This window comes from Chaetodon trifascialis, chromosome 18, assembly GCF_039877785.1.
Source record: "Chaetodon trifascialis isolate fChaTrf1 chromosome 18, fChaTrf1.hap1, whole genome shotgun sequence".
Lineage (NCBI taxonomy): Eukaryota > Metazoa > Chordata > Actinopteri > Chaetodontiformes > Chaetodontidae > Chaetodon > Chaetodon trifascialis.
The window spans coordinates 12,781,560-12,802,756 of record NC_092073.1 but is presented as its reverse complement, the minus strand read 5'-3'; the positions used below and the strand labels follow the sequence as shown (position 1 = coordinate 12,802,756).

The following is a 21,197-nucleotide window of genomic DNA, read 5'->3' as shown; positions in this document are numbered from 1 at the left end:
TTGTGCCAATTTGAGTGACAGGCAGAGGGATGCGAGCATTGCACCACTGCGCAACTACATTTAAAGCCCAAATATGTATGCATGCATGTTAAAACACGTTAAAACAAACAGTTTGAGTGACATATATTCCACAGTTACAATCCATACTGTATGCATACAGTCAATGTCATAAATAGGCTCTTCAGTTAAACCACTACCTGTGAATGTGTAATAATTACCGAGCATCTGTAGCTAGGCACCGCAGGCCTGTCAATCTTTGGTTTTCGCCACGTACTGATGAAGCATTGGGCTTTGGGCTGCAGTAAGAGCTACACCCTGCATTTGAGGACAACAAGCTGCAATCTGTAGTCTATCCGGCTAACTAACTAAGACCAAGAAGCACATTATTAGCTAATTTTGTGGGGTTACTTGTTATGTTTAAAAAAAAAAAAAAAAAGCCTATTTCCTAATAGCACATCTGCTGTGTAGTGTTTCTCCACTTAGTGCCACTGTTTGTTCAAATCTAGGCAAACATTAGCAGCTCTGTTTTAGTAAAATTTCAGGAAATTAAGCTTATACTTGAAGTTGCATTACGTCAAAAACATCCATTAGTCCTCATACTAAAAGCCTTTTCTCTTGTACCAATAAAAGAAAAAATACATATAATAAAGCATTAATCTAACCTCTCTCCAGCTTGTCCAAATACACAAAAGCTAAGCAGCTAAACAGGGTGATGTTATATGAACTAGAAATGAATAGAAATTCTAATACTTGGACTAACTACTGTAGCTTTATACTGCAATACAAGAACAAAATTTCTCCTTATCATGTCTACAACATGGATTATTAACTGAGTGTGCTGACATGCAGCTTTAGCCTCATGTCTTTTAGTCTGTCATGTAGTCATCAAGTGCATATTTAAGACCCCTTTTCAAGATTCATATTAAACATCGAGTTAGCTGGAAGCATTTAAAAGACAGTCAGAGACCACATCAAACAATTGATGGAGCTAACTATGCTAGAATGGAGGGATTAGCCGAAGTAAAGATGGGTTGGGTTTAGCAAACAGTCAATTATTTTTTAATCTTCATTTTGAGAGTGTGACCATGCATACTAGTGAGGCATACAGCTTACTTTGAAAATGAATTCAGATTCCACTCAGTTACTGTCTCCATCATAACCCTGCAGCCCTCTCCAGTTCTTCACTATCCTTTTCAGTTCAAAGGTCGCTCCTTGTGGCTGCAGCTCATTTCAGAGTACAGGTGGAACCTATTTGTATTTCTGCCTCGTATGATGCCGCTTTGATGCTGGTTTGCTCCCCCAGATTCATTTCTGCGCCTTCTTGCTCGGGCCCAGGGGGAGATAAAAGGAGCCAGGCCTCTTCACTGGAGCTCAGCAGCCACCATTAGAGAGACTAGGTTGACCCGTGGCATGAAATTAAGGAGCTGAGGCCCATTGAGCAGCCCAGCTGATAGAGGCAGAGGATAATAAATCGCACTGAAAGAGGAAGGGAGGGAATTGTGGAGGGAGGTTGAAAAGGAGGGGAGGGTGTGTGGGATGGATGTGGCAGCCCATGCAGCCTCCGGGGCACTCAGGATCCCTTTATTAGCATGGCTATTTTCACCCTCTCCTTCAACGGCCTGTCTCTTCATTGAGCAGACGCATCAACACACACTCGCACACACAGTAAAACACTCTGTCATGTACTGTGTGTTCCCTCTCACTTTCTCCCTGCACTTTTATAATGAGGGTGCTGGAGTCAATGACATGCAGTATGTAGAAAGTGTGTATTAAAAACCATAAAATACTTGTGTGACCTTTACTGGATGTGCTCAAAATGTTGGAACAGGTTCAGTAGTCGTGTGGACATTCACAAAGATTTTGTGGCACAGGCGCTGAATACTAAGAGTGCTGAAATTAAAAAGCATAGCTCTTTTGAAGGATTAGACTGACAGTATTTCATATCATCAATTCCCATAAATCAACCAAAACGAACAATGCATTACTCCCAATGCAAACATATTCACCTGTTTATTGCACCCATATGTGTTAAAACACCTTTGTCAGTGCTTAAATACAAAAACGTCACATTTGATAAGTGTAGAAAAGCCAGTAAAAATTCATGTACAGTATCAAAGTCCACTCATTCTGTTAATGAATACTCTAATTATGCAGTTATTGTACAGTAGGTACTATAGGCTTTCAGTATGTGCATTCAAAAAAATGTGCACATAATACATAGCAAATGGCAATGAATAGTGTGTGTGTGTGTGTGTGTGTGTGTGTGTGTGTGTGTGTGTGTGTGTGTGTGTGTGTGTGTGTGTGTGTGTGTGTGTGTGTGTGTGCATATTTTTTTTCCTTGAGCAGTAAATCTGTCTTTGTGTGTCGAGTTTGTTTATCCTCACCAATGTGTGTGATAGTGGCATGAAAAAGGAAAAGAAGAGCAGAGGGGACTGCAAGATTAAACACAAAGTTGGCAGAGTTTCATGCAATCCGACGCAACGCTGGCGCAAAGGGAGCGCTTTTCTGAGGGCTTTTCATAAACCTCTCTGTTATGAATTACTGCTTATGTAATTGGTTGGCATTCAAGCACTGCGGAATGAGGAAAAGCCTGGAAAATGATTTGATGTCACATCTGAAAACCTGGGCATTCACTGCAGTCACACACATAACAATACGCAGCTTGGATCCCGCATAATATAACTGTGAACAAATACTTTTAATATCTTCAGTACAGCCTTCACAGAGAGAGAGAGGCACCACTGAGTCACCTTAAAGAGCCAATTATTATCAAAAGTGAACAATAACACAAAACCACAGTCCTGTCTGACTCCAAGAAGGCGCCATTCTTTCTTAAAATAATTGAAAATCTATATGGTCTGGTTATCTACATTTTAATAATTAAAAGACCAGTATAATGGACTGCATTGATAATGGACTGCATTTCTATAGCGCTTTTCTCACCTTGCCGGTCACTCAAAGTGCTTCACAGCGCGAGCAGGCATTCGTCCATTCACACACACACACACACATACACACACACACACACACACACACACACACACACACACACAAATATTCATTCACTGATGGCAAGGTTGGCACAGTGTGTACGACTCAGGGGCCATCTATTGGCAGAAATGGAATATACAGTATTCATAATATAGTATGTTTTCATCAGTGTGTAATTAAGGATCACTGTGTTTTCATTACCTTAGAATTAGCTGGTCCTGCTCCATGAAGTCCGCCATGTTTCTATAGCAGCACGAAATGGACAAACCAAACACTGGCGGAGAGAGGGCATTTCAGGGTTTTCACAAGTCTTGCAAGCGGTATTCGGTTGGTTGCAATCTGCAACCTCACCACTAGATGGCTTTAAATCCTCCACACTGGTCCTTTAAAAGACAGTCAACTTAAGCAGATTTTAATGGAAGTCTTGGCTTGATGTCAAAGTTATAATCCTTGTGTAATTATAATTAAATCTGATCCCTGCCAGTTTGTTTGCCATCTGTTCTTTTTGACTCAATATCATGATTTCTTTCTTTCCTCCCTCCCTCCCCCCTTCCTTCTTTCTTCCCTGCCTGCAGGATCTTGAGGACACAGTCGCTTGAATGGTATTATAACAATGTGAAGAGTCGCTTCAAGAGGTTCGGCAGCGCCAAAGTTTTGAAGACTCTCTACAGAAAGCACATTATAGAGAGAGGAGCGCTCTCTGATCTCCCAGGTAACTTCATCCTTGTGCATTTTTTAAGCAACATGCACGGTCTTTGAAGTGATGCCAATGCTTTGCCGTTTATTTTTCAATCTCTTAATCATTTTACTGGCAGAGCGGCCTTCTGTCTCTGTGCAACATCGTGTCATGTTGTGATTAAAGCAATTTGACAGATTTGGCCAGAGACAGAATATAACTTCCTCAGAAATAAAAATGGCTTCATTTGATATGCAAGACGCTGGTCGGACATTCAGAGTAAACACGGCCGAGCTCACTTGATTGCTCATTAGTTCACTTTGTTAAATGATCACTCCCTTTGTCTCACACATTTTGTCCTCTCACCGGCGGATTCACTTAATTACTTTCTCACTAGCATGTCGAAACAAAGATTTTCAAACAGACAAATCTCCAGAGTTGAGTTCAGAGTGGGCGACTGCTACGTGCAAATCCTTGTATTTGCACTTGTCTTACTTAGTTTAAATAAATGTGATCATAATGTTTATTTGATGTGAGGAGTCTGCTTTCTTGCATCGCTGCAGTTTAATCTTTGCTCTCTCTTTCCTCCTGTTGCATCTGTGAATGTGTTATGAACTTGTGCGTTTCCTGTGTGCGAGTAAGGCAGTGTTGGTGCTTGTTTGAGTGTGTCAGTATGATGTCCTGCCACTTAATCCCTGCGGTGTCTCAGGCCACTTTGTGTCCTCGGTGAATTGTTCCTGCGCAGGACAGCAGCAGGGCAGCTTTTATCCAGCCTCCCCCGCATTGTTTTGACCTGGCTGCGACATGATCGGTCTGCTTCTGTGGCTGACTACAAGGCATTATTTCAAACCCTGGTACATGGGATTAAATGGATGAAGAGAGCACAGAGGGGATAAATCAGGTCAGACTTGAGGCAGAACCGGATGAGGTTGAGATGAGAGGATATTTAGGAATACTTTGTGACCACAACTGGAGTTCATTTTATCCATAATGTCTAAAGTGATATGGTCGACCTGAGTGATGTGGCCAAAATTAATACCATTCTAGTTTGAAATTGTACTCTGCAGCCCACAGAGTACAGCTTCACTATAACTAGCTGGCGGTGCTATGCTATTCAGTGGTGCATGAGTGGAGAACATCACTTTCCTTCTAAACCTCCAGTTCTCTGATTTCCTCTTCACTTTTCTCCCCCAGTCATTCCCTTCGCTCTCTTCTTTCCTTTATCTCCTCTCCTCTCCTCTCCTCTCCTCTCCTCTCCTCTCCTCTCCTCTCCTCTCTTACATCATCTGGGGTGGAGATGGAAGGATTATGTGACTCGGCTGCTGGTCTCCCAGCTCTCATGAGCCCAGCAGATTATAACGCTACCAATTCTCAAATACTCGCTTTGCCGCTCCCACTAACTGGCTAGCTGGCTTGCCATATGTTTATGGATATACTGTGATGTGTGTATGTGTAGGCCCTGTATATTGCTTGTGCGTATCTAGATATTAAAGCTTCGGTCAACTATCGCTGCCTCGTACAGGAGAGTGTGAGATTTTTTATGTATTGTGTGTGTTTCCATAAAAATAGCTTGTTTTTTTCCATCCTGCACCCAACTGCTTTATGTCCTATATCTGATTGAATGAAATGGGACTGTGAAAATGTCAAAAAACAAAGCGCCATGGCTAGACTTGTCAAAAATATGATTGGGTTTTAATTTATTTGAAAGCAAATGCCTTTTAAAACCTCTTTTGCTGCATATAATGGAATATGTCAAGTGTTTTAGTAAGTCTATAACAGCGAGAGATTATCATGATGCATATCAAGATGTCTGTGCTTTCAATTGAGTAGAATATAATGAGATTTTAGTTCAGCAAGTAAATCAGCACTAGACTGGAAAAAAAATCAATTAGGACATTAACAAACTGATGTTACGCGATCTCGCTTGGTCTGCTTTGCTCCAAGAAGAAGAGCTTTTGTTATGTAGCCTGGAGACTCTGCCGGAGTGTCAGCACTGGTCTCCTCTCCTCATGCATATAGGAAATCAGCCAGAGGAATGTAAAACATTCTTGTAAACTGCTTCCCAACCATATGGAAAATATAGGCTGCCTCTATATGTGCAGTGAAGAATGTTTAATTTTTTATTCAGTACCAAGGGACCAATGCTTGTGAAATCAAGTCTGCGCGAGTGTGAAATGGCAGCAGACGTGACACTCAGATGAGAAAGATGTGAGCGTTTTACAACTGTCATGTCCCCAGAGAGAAATGTGTGACCTTGAAACCAGCAGGAAGAGATCGGGGAGCGAACGATTTGCACTCTCGTGTCCATCATCTGACGTGGAAGGGGAGTAATGCTCCAGTGTGACCTGTAACAAATACCATCCTCTGTGTATACATATGTGTGTGTGTGTGTGTGTGTGTGTGTGTGTGCGTGTGTGTGTGTGTGTGTGTGTGTGTGTGTGTGTGTGTGTGTGTGTGTGTGTGTGTGTGTAGGACAAAGTGAGAGTGTTGCTCTGCGTGATAGATGCGTCCCCTGGAGAGTGTTAACTTTTATGAAGTGTTGGTGACCACGAGCTATAAAGAGAAACAAATAACATGTCAGGGAAGAAAGAAGACCTAAACGGACTCATTCATTTATAATACATTTTGCTTGAATGCTTGAATTTCCTTTTTTTCCGTAACCGATTCACATACCTCACTAAATGGATCAGAAGATGCCAAGCACTCATCCGAGTACTAATTAAATTAGTAATTAATGCCTTGATGCCAGTATAGCATGAAATCAACAAATGAAGGTACACCGCAGTCGTGTTTACTCATATATTAATGAATCCTGAACGGTCTTTGGGCCACAAGAGGCTATTGTGTGGAAATTATTACATGTGACAGAAAACAGTGATGAGACTTTGCAGTGTTGTGGTAAAAAAAATTTAGGGAAAAAACATTGTTTCAAGTAAGATAAACTACAAGTTGTAGTTTTTACACTTTGGTCTTTGCATGGATTAACCAAACAGTTCATTCGCTGAGCTTTAGAGGTGCTGGTAGGCACATTTCTTACCTTTGTACAGAGCCAGGGTAGCTGTTTCCAGGCCTTGTGCTAAGCTAAGCTTAGCATGCTAAGCTAACAGCTGCTACTTGGGCCACGGATTTGTATTCAAAAAACTGACAAGTTTATGTGAGTGAGCCAAAACTGCAGACATTTCTGGTGCACCTCTACTTTTTTTGCATTTCTTATCTGTTGCTCTGTATTCCTGTGCTTTGCCGTGGGCTCTCATGTTTGTTTCCGCTGTGATAAATCGGCGTAAGCCCTCCACTTGTAATTTTGGTAACGACTCAGCTTGTATAATATCTCCATCATAGAGTAATTTTTATACATCACTCTACCTCTCTAGTCTGGTTTTATGGTATGGCATCATAAAATTCGCCATGAAATGCAATGTGATGAGTCTGTTATGAAGTATCAAAAGCAGGAAATGGTGATTTTTTTTTTTTTTTTGACACTTAAATCTCATTCATTTCAAACGGGGGATTACTGTTGTCCCACTTTTCTCCTGCCTTTTGTGTTTGCTGTCACGTCCCTCCAAATGTCTGTGGGTGGCTTCCCACCTATCCAGTAAGATAAAGTTGAGTGGAGAAATGTTCAAACATATTATCACCTTCAAACACGCTATTCTCTGAGGTGAGAACGTTCAGAAAGAGAGGAGAAGCAGTGCAATGTTTTGAAGCTTTCTATGGCTGCAGTCGTCTTTTCAGAAAGATAAAGGATGATGTCCTTGTGTGTGTGCATATCTGTGTGTGCGTCTGCACTATATGTCTGGTATTAATTGATAGCATCCGGCAAAGCAATGATGCCGTCTTTAAAGTCCAATCACAGGTAGTTTTGAGTGTGCTTGTCTTTTTATGCTGTGCAGGTTTGTTTTGTGTGCATGTGTGTTGCTGCTGTAAATTAGTAGACACATGGACTGCATCCATTTCTGCGTCCATTTCCAAAGTTGTAGAGGTTTTATTTGTGAATTTGGCCAACATTTGGCGGTCAGATTGTTGTTGGCTTATGGACCATTTGATTGTGTTTTGATAGCGATCAGAATGTGAGTTTTTCTCCATCGTAACAGCTTTTCTGACTGTCATTATGCAACATTTATGAGCCAGTGTCACAGTCTGACATATGGGCGTCCTTTTGAGCTGATGAAGAGCTTTCCTTTCACTGGCTGTTATGTTGTAAAATCAAACCCAGAAGTTACAGAATAAACAAATACAAACTGTCAACAGAAGCTGCAACCTTGCAAATGGGATCATTTTTCAGTGTTAATTAAGGTTTGCCCTCCACCTGATTGCATGCACATCTGTGTGTTTCTGAATCCTAGTTCACTCCTTGGCCTAATTTTCATTCTGTGTCGTGCTGAACAACAAATTCCGTGTGAACTAACCAAGGTCAGATAATGAAGCTCCAATTCATTTCCATTTTTCTAGCTGTGGGGACATTTTGTCAGAGCTGTTGGGTGCAACGCTGAATGAATACAAATGTGCCCCTGAAAGCTAGGACCAGTATTGTTTCATAACTGACACTCTCAAGTAGAATAGGAAGTGAGGATTTTGCATGAGTATTGTACTTGTCAAGCAGAGTGAGCATTGTGCGCTGTGCTGCTGATCCATTTCTGTCCAATGAGTGGTTATTTAGCCAAAAACTGTCTCAACCTTCAACACTGAACTACAGTGCAGTAGGTTAGATGTGGCTAATCTAGTGAGTGCAGTGCCAGGGCAATGTTGATAGTGACCATGGTTCAATTGACATTCTGCACTGCCATAATAGCAAAGCATAATGTAGTAACAAAACACGGGGACCTCTGAATCACCTGGTCTTTCAAGAGATTTGTACTCATTCAAAGTCTTCTACAGCACCTTAAAGCCCACTGTAAAATGGCTCAGCCATTTCACATGTTCCTATCGTCAGTTTTTGGATCATTTCTATTGTTTGTGTTCTTTCAGCTGAGAGTTTGGTGACTCAGTACAGCTCTGCCTGTAGGGATTGAAGGGCAGAGTGTTAAATAGGAGCCCAGAGTCACTGCTGTCGAAAAGCAAACAACTAAAGGGCTCAGGCCATGTTGGTGTCAAGAATGCAACTGACTCTATTTGTGTGGTTCTGAAATCCTCGTACTCATGTCAGCTTCCCTGCATTCATGGACAAATCTGTGTAGGATGAAGGAGATGCAGTGGAAACTTTGACCTTTAGCAGCTAGACCTTGTGACTCTTTGGGGCATATGAGAGGTAATCCATACAGAATGCGCTGGAAATGAAAAATAGCCATATGTTTTACAGTATGTTAACATTTCTGCTGTATTTAATGGTAATTTAGCTTACATCCCACACTTCGTTAAATCTGTTGGAAGCAGAAGACAACAGTACCGTTTCATCCAGTCAAGCATTGATCTTTTAATTATCGAGCTTTTTGTAAAGTGGCTGTTTTATGTTTTTGTTTCATGCAGTGGTTTATATGACACTGACATTTTCCTCTACTGTTCGCTGCATGCTGAACATTTTCTATCGCTCCAAGCTGCGTTCCGGGTCTTTTTCTGCAGCGTTGTTCTTTCTCAGGTTCATGCATTAGAGGGATTAGTCCAATCAGGCTCTTTTTAAGTCAGGCTCGGTAGCCCGCAGGTGACGGTCGTTGCATTATGAAAATGTAAAAATTAAACACTAAAAGCTATTGCTAATTAATGGAGACACTGTGCTCCTGCACTTTGCATTCCACCTCCATCATTTGAACTTTAAAGGCCATTTAGCCCCAGGACCAATTACTTCTGCTCACACAGACGAACACACACACTTCTGAATGCTGCAGGCACCACCTGAATGGTTGGTATAATGGAAAAAAATCTTAAATAAATGGCAGCTGTGTATGTCTGCATGTGCTATGTCTGTCCTTGGATTTCCCGACAACCGGTCATCCGATCAGCATTACACTTGGCCGGTGTGTTGCTGGGAACATAAGAAAATGCAGTGTTGAGTGTGAGCTCTTGAGATTCACGGAACAAAAGTGAACCAAAGGCTATTTAGCCATGTCATTCAAAATAGATTAATAGCCTGGTCCCAAATATTGAGCTGTTAACAGTGACTGCAGCCAGTTGATTATCTCACATTCACTATTAAATTGAATGCTTTTTTTGCACGTGTACTCTAGTATTGCGAGGGAGTGCAACTATGTCATTACAAGTGTATTGCTCCGGTACCGCGGAAGTGCAGCGTAGAGTGTGAAGTTGTTTGCCTGAGCAGCTCTTGAGAAAGCAGCAAGCATCAATACTGGAGGCCAAGCAATCAATCCATTGCAAATAGGCACATTTTTTTAATGGGTTCTGCACTCACGTTAATAATTTAAAAACAGTGCAGTTTTTTCCTAAAACACACTGCTTCATTTGACGTGTGGTTTATTTTTCTGTCAGGTTTAAATTACATTTGCGTCATCTCCACAAACCTCTTATCTCCCAAATAAAAGAATCGAAGGAATTGAATGCGGGCTTGTTTGCTTTCCACTGCCTCCCAGCCTGCCGTGATGTAAGCAGACATCCTGTCGGTTCAGCCGTTGTTCTGAGGACATTGTTTATGAGACTGTGTGTGCTGCCAGATGCTGCATTGTAATTGAAAGGAAACCGTCTGGACTCTCCTTCCTCCTCCTGCTGCTGCTGCTGGCACTTCATGAATGTTAGCTCTAAGTGGAGCTTTACTGACTCATTTATTTATACACTCTCCTTTTTTGTTCCCTCTGTTTCTCCACATATTCACTCTGTTTTATGTATTTCCAAAGTTTTGGGTGCAAAATGACTTAGGATTTTCTGATTGCTTTGGCATGAAATGGTCCTTTCAAACCATATTATTCAGTCTCATTTTGCAGTAGTGCAGCATTAATGATCCTCAAAGGTCAAAGTGATGAATTAACAAACTGTACAGGAAGTGAGGAACTCGCTGTAAACTGAATGTAAACATGTGGAAAGCGACAGAACTGTGGAACACATCAATTCTACTGAGGTCCACAGGTTTTTATAAACAGCAGCAACTGTTCAAGCAGGATCATTTCATTTTAGACATTGCACCAGGTGAAAAACCAGGTCGACTGATAGAAATCTTTGAACAGAGGCAACAGTCAGACCACTAATAGCGACAAACTTAAAGTGGATCATGACCTTCAAACTGAATCTATCGGCCTCGGGCTCCAACAGGTGGTCCAAGCAGCTGGAAGACTATAAGACAGAAAATGAGGCTCTACGCACACAGGTGGAGGTGTTGACAGCTCGCCTCCAGGCTGCTGAACATTACATTGCCTGTCAGGAGGAGAAGGTCAGTGAGCTCTCTGCCAGACTGGAGGGAGAGACAACAGAGAACAAATCTCTGGGGAAGCTGGTTGAGCAGCCCACCAACGAGCTCCAGGAAGAGAGGAGCGTGAGGACGGAGCCAAGTGAGCAGTTGCAGCAACAAAAAGACGCCCATTGCTCAGTCTTGAAAAGAATACGTCTTCAGTTCAAGGAAGAACAAGGAGAGGCAGTCCACATCCAACTAAGGCTGCAACACCTCAGCAGCTCAGCACCTTCAAAAGTCAATAAAACATTAAAAAACAAACATTCTGCCTGTGCCAAGTTTCATGTTCGGTCTGAGAAACAGATCCATGCTGCTGGCACACCCTCTCTTTAGTCATACATTAATCTATAGCAGTGCAAAGTAAAGTGTAAAGTGCACTCTGGTTATCCATTTTATTTGAGTGTCTGACCTGTGTCATATTTATGCTGTCAAATTTCTCACAAACTGAGTGAAAACAGTCCAGTGCATGTTGACTGCTTTCTGCAAACCATCCTAAAATACAGTACATTGCATTTTATATTATAAATGTAAAAATTACTGTTGTGTGACTTTATACTATGGATGTATTGTAAATGTTATACACCCATAAGTGACAGCATGAAATGACAATGATTCATTAGCGTCTGAAATCTCATTTACTGCTAATATAGTGAGCGTCTCATATATAGGAAATGGTGAATGGCTAAACAAAGGAAGTGATTTCAGACAGACAGGTTCAAGTCAGGTTTCAGGTTCAATAGAATTTTGAATGTTATATTAAAGCTGCTTCAGTAGATGGTTCAGTAACAAAATGCATCCAGTTTTCTTTAAATTGCACATCAGTCATTGACAAAAGTTGCCAGAAAACTAATAATAACAGAACAGGAACCCCAGTGCAAACACGCTCTTGTTGTATGTTGTTGTATGTAATATAGTCCTCTTCTCTTTTCCCTCACATACATACGCACAAAACACATGCGCAAACTCGCCGGCGGTGAACACATGCACGCCACTGCTGTCGTCTGTGTGGTTACCATGGTGATATCCAGCGATTTCCTCCTCCACTCCCCTGAGCAGCGGGAATGGCAAGTGGTGAGGAACAGAGGTGAGACGATGGTCATGGAGAGAAGATACAGAAGTAGGACGTGAGGAGGAATTTGGACTGACACACACAAACTGACCGTCCATCGCCTCTGTAATGAGAAGGCAGCAGAGCCATTCAGGGCCAGCTAATGATAAATGCACCACTCTGTCATTGTCTCAGTCATTGTAACATTGCTGCCTTGTGATGACTCATGGATGAAAAGCGGGCATGAATGGAAAGAATGACGAGCAAAACAATGATGTGGTTTCCCCGCTTGGTGTCTTATTTAAAACGCTGTAAAGCCTAGAAGATGCATCACTGCAGTTCACCTCAGCTCTGTGGAGCTCAGCATATTGTTCTGGTTTTACAGCTCCCACCTTCACTGTTTGATTCTGTCTCACAGCTCTCATCAACCTCATTCCCAGACACAGGCGGCTGCTTTCAACAAAAGAAAAGAAAAAAAAAAAAAATCCACCACCTACCCAGCGCCAAAGAGCAGACAGACAAAGTTAGCCACTAGCTGTTGAACATAGTGAAACATTTAGTAGCTAAAAAGTCAGATATTTCCCTCAGGAGTTAGGAATAAGATTAATCTGGTGGCCACAAGCACTGCAAATGCCTTCTTAAGTAAATATAGTTCCCTCTGACCAACTAATGAAGGAGCTAATAAAATGATGCCTAATCCCAACAGACGATAACACACACAGGTACTTCTTCTTGCTTGTCCAGGACAAACAACGTTGCATACAGGACCGCTTGCTGCAGGCTGCATCCAAATGACTGAAAGGTGACAGCAACACTTTTATGGATATCTCTCACAGAGGGCCAAGTTATGTTGACGGGTTGTTGTGACAGAGGTTGATGTTGATATGTAAACAGTTCTTAGCTGATGTTGGCGTGTGATGAATTATCATGATACCCAGTCCCCAGGAGCTTTCTCAGTCTGTTTATTTGTGTATCAGCTCCCCTGTGTGTCTTCCTCTGTGTGTGTGCGCTGTTCACCTGTCTGTGTGATTCTTGCGAGGCGGCTCACTTTCTCTGACACCGGTCCTTTTGTGTCTACATTGTCCTGAGCTGCTGTAGGTAATTTCCCCACCTATTGTCCCCTTCCACACTGCCAGAAACTATAATTCAGCTCTAACCAACCGAGCAGCTCTGTGGAACACCACTTCAGTCAGAGTGAGACAACTCTGGCAGTGAAGGACGGGTGGAGCGTGTAATGGTTTAGGGACTTGTTACCACGTGCTGCGACTGGGAGGACTGGGCCTGCAAATGGAGATGCATTGGGCAGCATGACACCAAACACACGCTCCTCTAAGTGGAGCTACACACTATCCGGGCGAAGCTACTGTTAAGGCAGCTGTTGCCTGTAGTCAGTTGTGTAGAGAAGCATCAAACATTGTCTTTCGTGGTTGAGTTACAGCATGTCACTGCGTGTCAAAGTGAAGTAACGTGAGAGCTTGTGATTGCTGGCTTTCAGGCTCTGCACTAAAATGTCGCCATGCTTTGACAAACAGCAGTTCATCTTGCAGTAAAGCTGAAATAGTAGAATATATCTGACAGCTGGCTGTGTTACTGCTGCTGTAAAGGAAAAAAGAAGAAGAAAACGCCAGCTGCTTTGATTTTGTTGTTTTTGTTTGCCCGGCTTCTTACTTCCACGTGTTGGCCTCATTGAGCCTGTTCTGAAATCACTTTATTAAGTTTATTGCTGTTTTATGCAAAAATTAGTGTATTTTAGTGAGATGTAAACTTGTGGGGGATTCAAGTGTGTGTCCAATGGCAACATTGTGGTGCACAAGAGTGATGACTGTGTGTGTGGCTGTATCCCTGGCGGCATCACAGTTAGCTATGGCAGAGATCGGTGAGTGGCTCTGGCTCCTTGAAGGCAGACTCGCATCAAACCACCGTGAGCATTCGACTCTCTCTGTGCATTCAGCCAAAAACTGTAGCTTGTCCAACAGGAGCACTGTTGAGTAGATTAATATTGGAGGCGGGAAGACTGGCCAAGGATGGGAGTCATGGAGTTTGTGCTTGTGCTTATGTTTTGTCAGCAGTGGGGACTGAAGCTTTGGAACAAGGCCTGGGTTTGGGACAGGAGGTTTTGGGTATGGTTTTGTTTTGGCTCTGGTCAGTGGATGGAAATCCAGAGGTGGAAGTGCAGCCAAGCTGCTTGTGTGTTTGAGAATGGAAACGTACCTGACATGTGGTGACTGACCACTGAGGACCTAGCTTCCCTCTTCTCAGTAGCATTATATTCCACCTTGGTGGTCTGGCAACTCCCACCCCTGCACTGTGTGACTGTTTGTCTTTTTAATAAGCTGCAGGTCAGTTTATACTAGACTTTTGAGAAGGCCACAATAAACGAGAACCACAGGAGAGATGTCTAACAGGAGCTAATGGGCCACTAAGGGAATATGTAGTTTTGAAGGCGGGGATGTTGTAACCACTACACCTTCTCTGGGCTTTCACGCCTCTTTAAGTAGACCTATCTGAGAATTATAATCACAAAGTTTCCGTTCTGGGTCCCTTCACTGTAACTCTAGATTTTGGAGTTTCTTGCTTCCACAAATACAACAGTAACTCACAGGAGACTTGGCCTGAATGAGCTGTAAGGAAACATACAACATATATACTACATGGTGATGCTCATGTGCACTGAGAATATGCCTTTGATAAGTGTCAGCGTGTGATTTGTTTGAGTGGCGAAGGGAATTCAAAGATGAATCGTCATTTTCTTTCAACTGTCATTTTGTTTCTTTTCATGCACAATGGGGAAGGGCACCGAGTCGGAGTAACAAAACAATACAATTGTCAAGGTGGCAAAATGGAGTTGGGAATACAATTGACAAGAGAACAAAACGTGGCATTGTATGCAGTGTAACCTACTTTCAATGTGGCAGCAGCGTGAAAGAATGTGCAGCTACATTATTATGGTATGATATGAGCAGAATATTTGCATTCCTGTGACAGGCGTCAGTTCAAAGGCTTTTATCCGAAGTCTTTCTGTCTCCCTCTTTAGAAAGCAGTGTTCACGAGGGAAGCACCGGCAACGACAATGATGGCAGCATCTGTGGCAGTGACTCCGCCTTCTACAAACAGAGTGAAGGTGAGAGACGCGGTGATGAACGGGCGGCGTTTTGTGGCTGTGCTGATGGGTCATTTCAGCCACAATTACAAACCACGTTATCTTTCCCACTCCGCCGTTGTTTCCTGCCTGCTGTGTTAGCCCCAGCGATTTTTTTTCACCTTTTTTGTCCCTTTCCATTTTCTTAAAAGGTTGAGCTTTTATGTTAATTGCCCGTTAACCATTGCCTTAACAAATAGAGACCCTGCTGTAAAGTGCATGTGTGTGTGTGTGTGTGTGTGTGTGTGTGTGTGTGTGTGTGTGTGTGTGTGTGTGTGTGTGTGTGTGTGTGGCAGGGGCGGGGGTGGATCACGTCAGTGCTACACAACACTAAAGTGACAGTCTTTGGTCATTAAACTCCACACATTAAATTCCACATGCATACACATAAAAATGAATCCACTGGATGAACATAAAACCCCTGACATGCAATCTCACACAAACGCACACACACAGATAAAATTAGAGCCTCCTACGCACCACACACAACACATTTGGACGCCCATGCTTGCACCATGTACTGTACACATACTTTCATACACAAACAAATCTGCAAAAAATGAAATAGTCCCAACCTAATGATTACGTGTTTGCCTGTAATTATGAGTTGTTTATGCAGTGATCAAGATCTGCCATTTAGATAATGGCAGCTCTTGAGAAGCCTCCAAACAAACGCTATTTGCGTGTGTGTGTGTGTGTGTGTGTGTGTGTGTGTGTGTGTGTGTGTGTGTGTGTGTGTGTGTGTGTGTGTGTGTGTGTGTGTGTGTGTGTGTGTGTGTGTGTGTGTGTGTGTGGAGATCTGTGTTTTCATGCCACATTTAATTTGACAGTTTGTACTATGTTGCATTGCTTTTTTCCAGTGTTGTTCTGTTGGGAGTAATTGCCCTTTTCTGTTATCCTTTTCTATCTGAAGGGTCAAAGCTAGACTTTGATGCATGAAATCCCCTTTTAGCTGAAGTACTGTCGACTTGCAAGCCTTGTCACAGCTTGCGTTTTTCCACCAAAGAGTCATTTTTCCCTCTGAACTTCACAGATTGTTTCACTTGAACACTTACTAGAAGCCAGAAGAGGTAAAATTCTGCAAAACATTTCACAAAAAATCACTCAAGAACTAATATAAAAACATTCATTCGCATTTTTTCTTATTTAATATTCAACTAATTAAATTGCAAGCCTTCAGATTTATCTCTCATTTCTCTCATGTGTCATGTGTGACCCGCTGGAGGGGTTGTGACCCCCAGGTTGGGAAGCCTTGGATTAGGGTAGGAATTTAAAGTGAGGGGATTAAGGGTTGTCTTTACATTGTTAATAGTTCATGTTTATATGTGTGATATTAGGACACAGTATGGCAGAGACGCTCACAGTCGCCCTGCGTGTGGCTGAGGAGGCCATAGAGGAGGCCATCGCCAAGGCAGAGGAGTTCAGCGACAGCTTGGTGAGGCATCCCTGTTCCTCTTCTCCCTCTTTTCCGTTTGCCCTTTATTCCCCTCTTTTCTCTGCCTGCTTTCCCTGTCATGCCCTCTTACCTCTCTCCTCTCCTCTTGCCTCCCTCCTGGTCTCAGTATCAGCAGGATGCAGTGGTGGTTTTTGGCTAAGACATCCACACAGACCTTCTCTTGGTAATTTACAGTCGCTTTGAACTGAATATATGTGTGTGCATGCGTGTGTGTGTGCAGGAGAAGCAGAATGAGGCTCGGTATCTGCGGGACCACAAAGAGGAGCTCATAGAGGAACTTGCCACAGCCATTGTACAAAAAGTAGGTTGAAAGAGAGAGCGCTTTGTTTTTTGCATGTTTGCTTTCGCCCTGTTGCGTGAAAGCGTTATGGGTAGTTAACCTCGTTCAAACGGAAATGTAATCCATCAAACAAGGTCCCACCTCTGTCTTCACTATCAGACTTTGACTGACAGACTATTATAACGTTAAACAAATGCATTTGGGTTGATATTACATTTTGATAGAGAGATGATAATAATAATAAACCTTATTTATGTGGCACCTTTCATACAAGAAATGCATCTTTAAGTGCTTTACCTTAAAGAAATCACATGCGCCAAGTGCTTCACATAAGAGAAACATAGACTGAACACAGAACAGGGATAGAACATTAATGTAATATAAAATGCACAACATAGAAGTGGATTATAAAACCACCAAATTCTAGTAATAAAATAAAGTTAAAGTTTGTTTTCCTCTTTAGAAATCGGATTATGCTAAGTCTTTGAATACATTTTAGGTGGTATTAAGATTCAAATGACAACCACCTTGGTTTTAATCATGTCTTGTAATTTGCATACATGCAGTGAGTGGAGACAAAGTTTGCAGTTGTTTGATTGCTTTGCAGTTTTAATTAACATTTGTTGGCCATCAAGTCTTTGAAGGTGAAATAAAGAATGTATTTCTTTATCTTCGCTTTGAAGATGCATAATATTACATGAAAATGCAAATGTAAACTGGATTATTGGTTTTAAAGTTTCATCATGACAAATTATTCATGCCTGAGTGTAAACGTAAAATGCTGTTAAGGGATTGCGTTTTCATTTTCCCAATTTGCAATTATTAAAAATAATTTGTTATTTAAATATAGCTTGCCATATTCTTCCACTGCAGCTCTGTCATTTACTCTTCTTGCACTTTCTCCTCCTTCATCCCCTCCTTCTCAGATCATCCAGAGGCGGAAGCGTTCAGAGATGCAGACAGAGTATGACTTTGTCTGGCCCCAGCCTCAGACCCTGATCCAGTCCAGTGAACTCCCCTCTCCATCTCAGCCTCAGGCTTCCTCGCAAGGACCACAGGACCCCGTCAAGACCTCCTACTCCCTCTGGGTCAGTCTCTCCCTCCATGCAAACTGTTAAAGCTCCCAAAATGCCAACCATATTTGGTGAAGTCAAAACCGAGCCTTGACCAGAAGGATTTGCTCCTCTGTTGTGCACCATGTGTTTAGAGAAGGGTGGTTTGGTTTTTCCAGTACACAACTCGTACATTTCTCACTTCATTTCACAGCACGTTATAATGATCCTCTGTCTGCATTTTTGTGTGTGTTCCTCTGGGTGGAACAGCCATTGTCTCTGTATGTTTGCCAGATTTAAGAACACAGGAATGTTGTGTTTGGCAGAAAGACACTTTTCAGTAGCACCGGCTACATATGTGGTGACAGTGTGGTCCCATTTAGGTCTCTGTCTTTGGCTGTAAATCTTGAAGCGGTTGCATGGAAAGACAGCGGTGAGGGGTCTGAATGACTTGAAATTGAATCTTTGTATAAGTTGTTATATTCACAGGATTAAGGTACTCTCCAAAAATCTGAATGATGTGTATTTTGATGCTATTCTGGACCCAAGCTAAAAAGTGGATTTTTGCCACTCTTGCAACTTTGTTGTATGTTTCACTATTGTCCTTGGGATAAAGGGAAAGTAGACCACCAAGCAACAAAATATGCCCGTAGGTGCAGTGCTACTGGCTTTTTTCCACTATTTGAAGTATGAACCATGAATGAACCAATTCTGTTTGATACCTGAGTGAGCCAGAGGAAAAGTTTACTAAGCATTGTTTGTCTAAATGTCCCAGGTTGTAGAAAAGTCCACACAGGTTGCACATAAACATACAGATATGTAGTGCACACATGAGCACATATACACAAAATCATCAATGCACACACACCTGGCAGCGGTTCACGCTGCTAGTCAGCAGGGACTCGAGGAGATTTGTCATCGTCCCGTGTGTGAGCGAAGCATCAAAGCTGCGCTCCCTGGGCCTCACCGTTCTGTTTCCCGCTGTTTCACTCAGGGAAGATCAAAGTCCTTTGAAATACGAAGGGATCCTCCTCAACTACTCGGCCCACTGTGGGAAGGGCTGTGTTTATCAGCTCTCTGCAAACACATTCACCAAGACACAGTGCATGCAAATGTGCTGCCTTAACACTGATCCTTAGGGTAATCTTAATGGGGCATCCCCCCAATTCTTTTCTGTACTATACAGCTCAGTCTATACTTTAGCATATAGGTACAGTGTTCACCAATCTGATTGTTGTATGAGTTTTAAATCTGCCTCACGTTGCAGCTTTCACTCTGTGGGGCAGCCTCTAAAGGTGCACCCTGGTGACATGCAAAACCAAATTTAAGTGCACAAGCATTGACTGTACTGTTTAAGCCAACCCTCATCTAACCAGAAAACCTTTTCCTAAGCCTTAATGTAGTTCCTTGTCAATGTGAGGACTGTCAACATGTCTTAATTTTAGAGATATTTCACTCTAAAAACATTTTATAATTAATGATGAAGACAGTTTGGCACAAGAGCTCCCCCTTACACACAAATGCACACAGAGAAACACACAGATTTATGTCCCCACAGTGTCAGTTATGTGTATGTATGCACACACACAGCCTTTGCCACTGTCTGGCTAGTTATTTAGTTGTTTTCTAGCTCCCCCTGCTGATGAAAATGTTGACTTACAGTTACAGTTGTGCAGATTTCTGCCAGACAGAAAGTAGACAAACCAGATGGACCAAGTGCTCTCCTTTATATTATGTAATTACTATATGTGGATATTACGTGTGACTGTTCCTGGCCACAGTGCCACTGCCTCTGTCCAAGCAGAAATAATCTCGTCTGGAGCTCGTGTGACTGAAAGTCCGTCTGAAGGGCCTGCTCAGTCTCAAGTGAACAAAAGCTAAATTAAGTTCAGCTCAGTGTTTGGCTCTAAACTTCCAGAGCTGTCATGTGTTTTAATGTGTGTGCTTGCAGCGCTCGCGGTCGGCGTTCTCCCTCACCAGTGACGATTCCCCAGAAAAGGGTCCAGAGGAGGAGGGCGCCGGGGCGGGGGGTGGCTTGCAAGATTACGCTTCTCTGAAGAGGGAGGGCAAGGCCACATCTCTACCCAGCTGGAAGAGTGTCGACCGCCTGGACAACTCCAGTAAAGATCACACACACTCACACACTCTGTTTTATGTCAGTTAGATAAACAGGTTCAACTTCCTGATCCCAGTACTGATGACCATTCAGTTTAGTTCAGTTTAATTTAATTTCAGACTCACAAGTCCATGATGAAGGTCATTTATGATGGTAAAAACTATTAAGAGGTCGTTGTTTTGTCAATATATGCCTAAATACATCTTGCACTCTTAAAGCATTACTGTTAAAGTAATACTAGGTCAGACATCCTTCCAAAAAGTGCAGGTGGACTTCAGAGTTTGTTTTTCTAAACTTCCTGCTGTCTGTTCACATTCTTCCAGGTGCGTCCTCAGTGCTCCAGAGTCCAGACGGTAACTGGATCGCTCTGCACAGCTCACAGCTGTCTCGACCCAGCCTGCTAACCAAGAGGAAGAGCCTGGTGTTCAGCGTGTTGGAAAAAGAGTCCGGCGTCGTCTCAGCGTACGACGAGATGGGATCCGACTCAGAGGAGAACGACGAAGGCGGCTGGGGTGCAGCGCTGCGACAGTTCCGGCGCAAACTGTCCGATGAGACTTACTACACGGACTCGCAGCACGACCCGGAGTGGACGTACACCCAGCACCTTCCCATCACATCACCGTCATCTGGCCAGTACACCAACACGGAGACTCTCAACTCTGACTCAGAGGCCTCGTCTGTGCTGTCAGCGTGTCCTCGCAAGCCGCCTCACAACCTGCTTAGGAAGAAAGGACCGCCGGACACACACCTGCACCCTCATCACCAGCCACTCTGCCACCAACACCTTCACCAGAACTTCTCTCCATATCCGCTCCACTCAGGGGCACTGGATGTGAACTTTAATCCGAAGGTGATTTCTCTTTACATTATGTGATTCTGTGCTGCAAAGTCTGATGGAAATATTGTGTTTTATGTTATTAGATGTGATGAATTTACACTGACATTGTGTTTTAATTGTCTAATAGGTTGGACATTAAAAAAGTTCAAAAGTTGTATTAAGTACGATGACTGAACTGTGACTGTTAGATAAATGTAAATGTGGAGTAAAACGTACAAAATTCCCATTGAAATGTGGTGAAGTAGAAGTACCTAAAACTGCACTTAGAAATACA

The 21,197-nt window shown here is 42.7% G+C and overlaps 1 protein-coding gene across 5 annotated transcripts in view; it reads left to right on the top strand.

Annotated features, from left to right (window-relative positions):
• Positions 1–21,197, top strand: part of myripb (myosin VIIA and Rab interacting protein b) — a 105,686-nt gene that overhangs the window by 74,366 nt on the left and 10,123 nt on the right. For all 5 annotated transcript variants that reach the window (XM_070986336.1, XM_070986335.1, XM_070986334.1 and 2 more), the window contains exons 4-10: positions 3,567–3,703; positions 15,077–15,163; positions 16,519–16,616; positions 16,858–16,938; positions 17,844–18,005; positions 19,921–20,089; positions 20,409–20,935. In XM_070986336.1, coding sequence (XP_070842437.1) covers positions 3,567–3,703; positions 15,077–15,163; positions 16,519–16,616; positions 16,858–16,938; positions 17,844–18,005; positions 19,921–20,089; positions 20,409–20,935 — 1,261 coding nt within the window. The remainder of the gene's footprint in view (positions 1–3,566; positions 3,704–15,076; positions 15,164–16,518; positions 16,617–16,857; positions 16,939–17,843; positions 18,006–19,920; positions 20,090–20,408; positions 20,936–21,197) is intronic.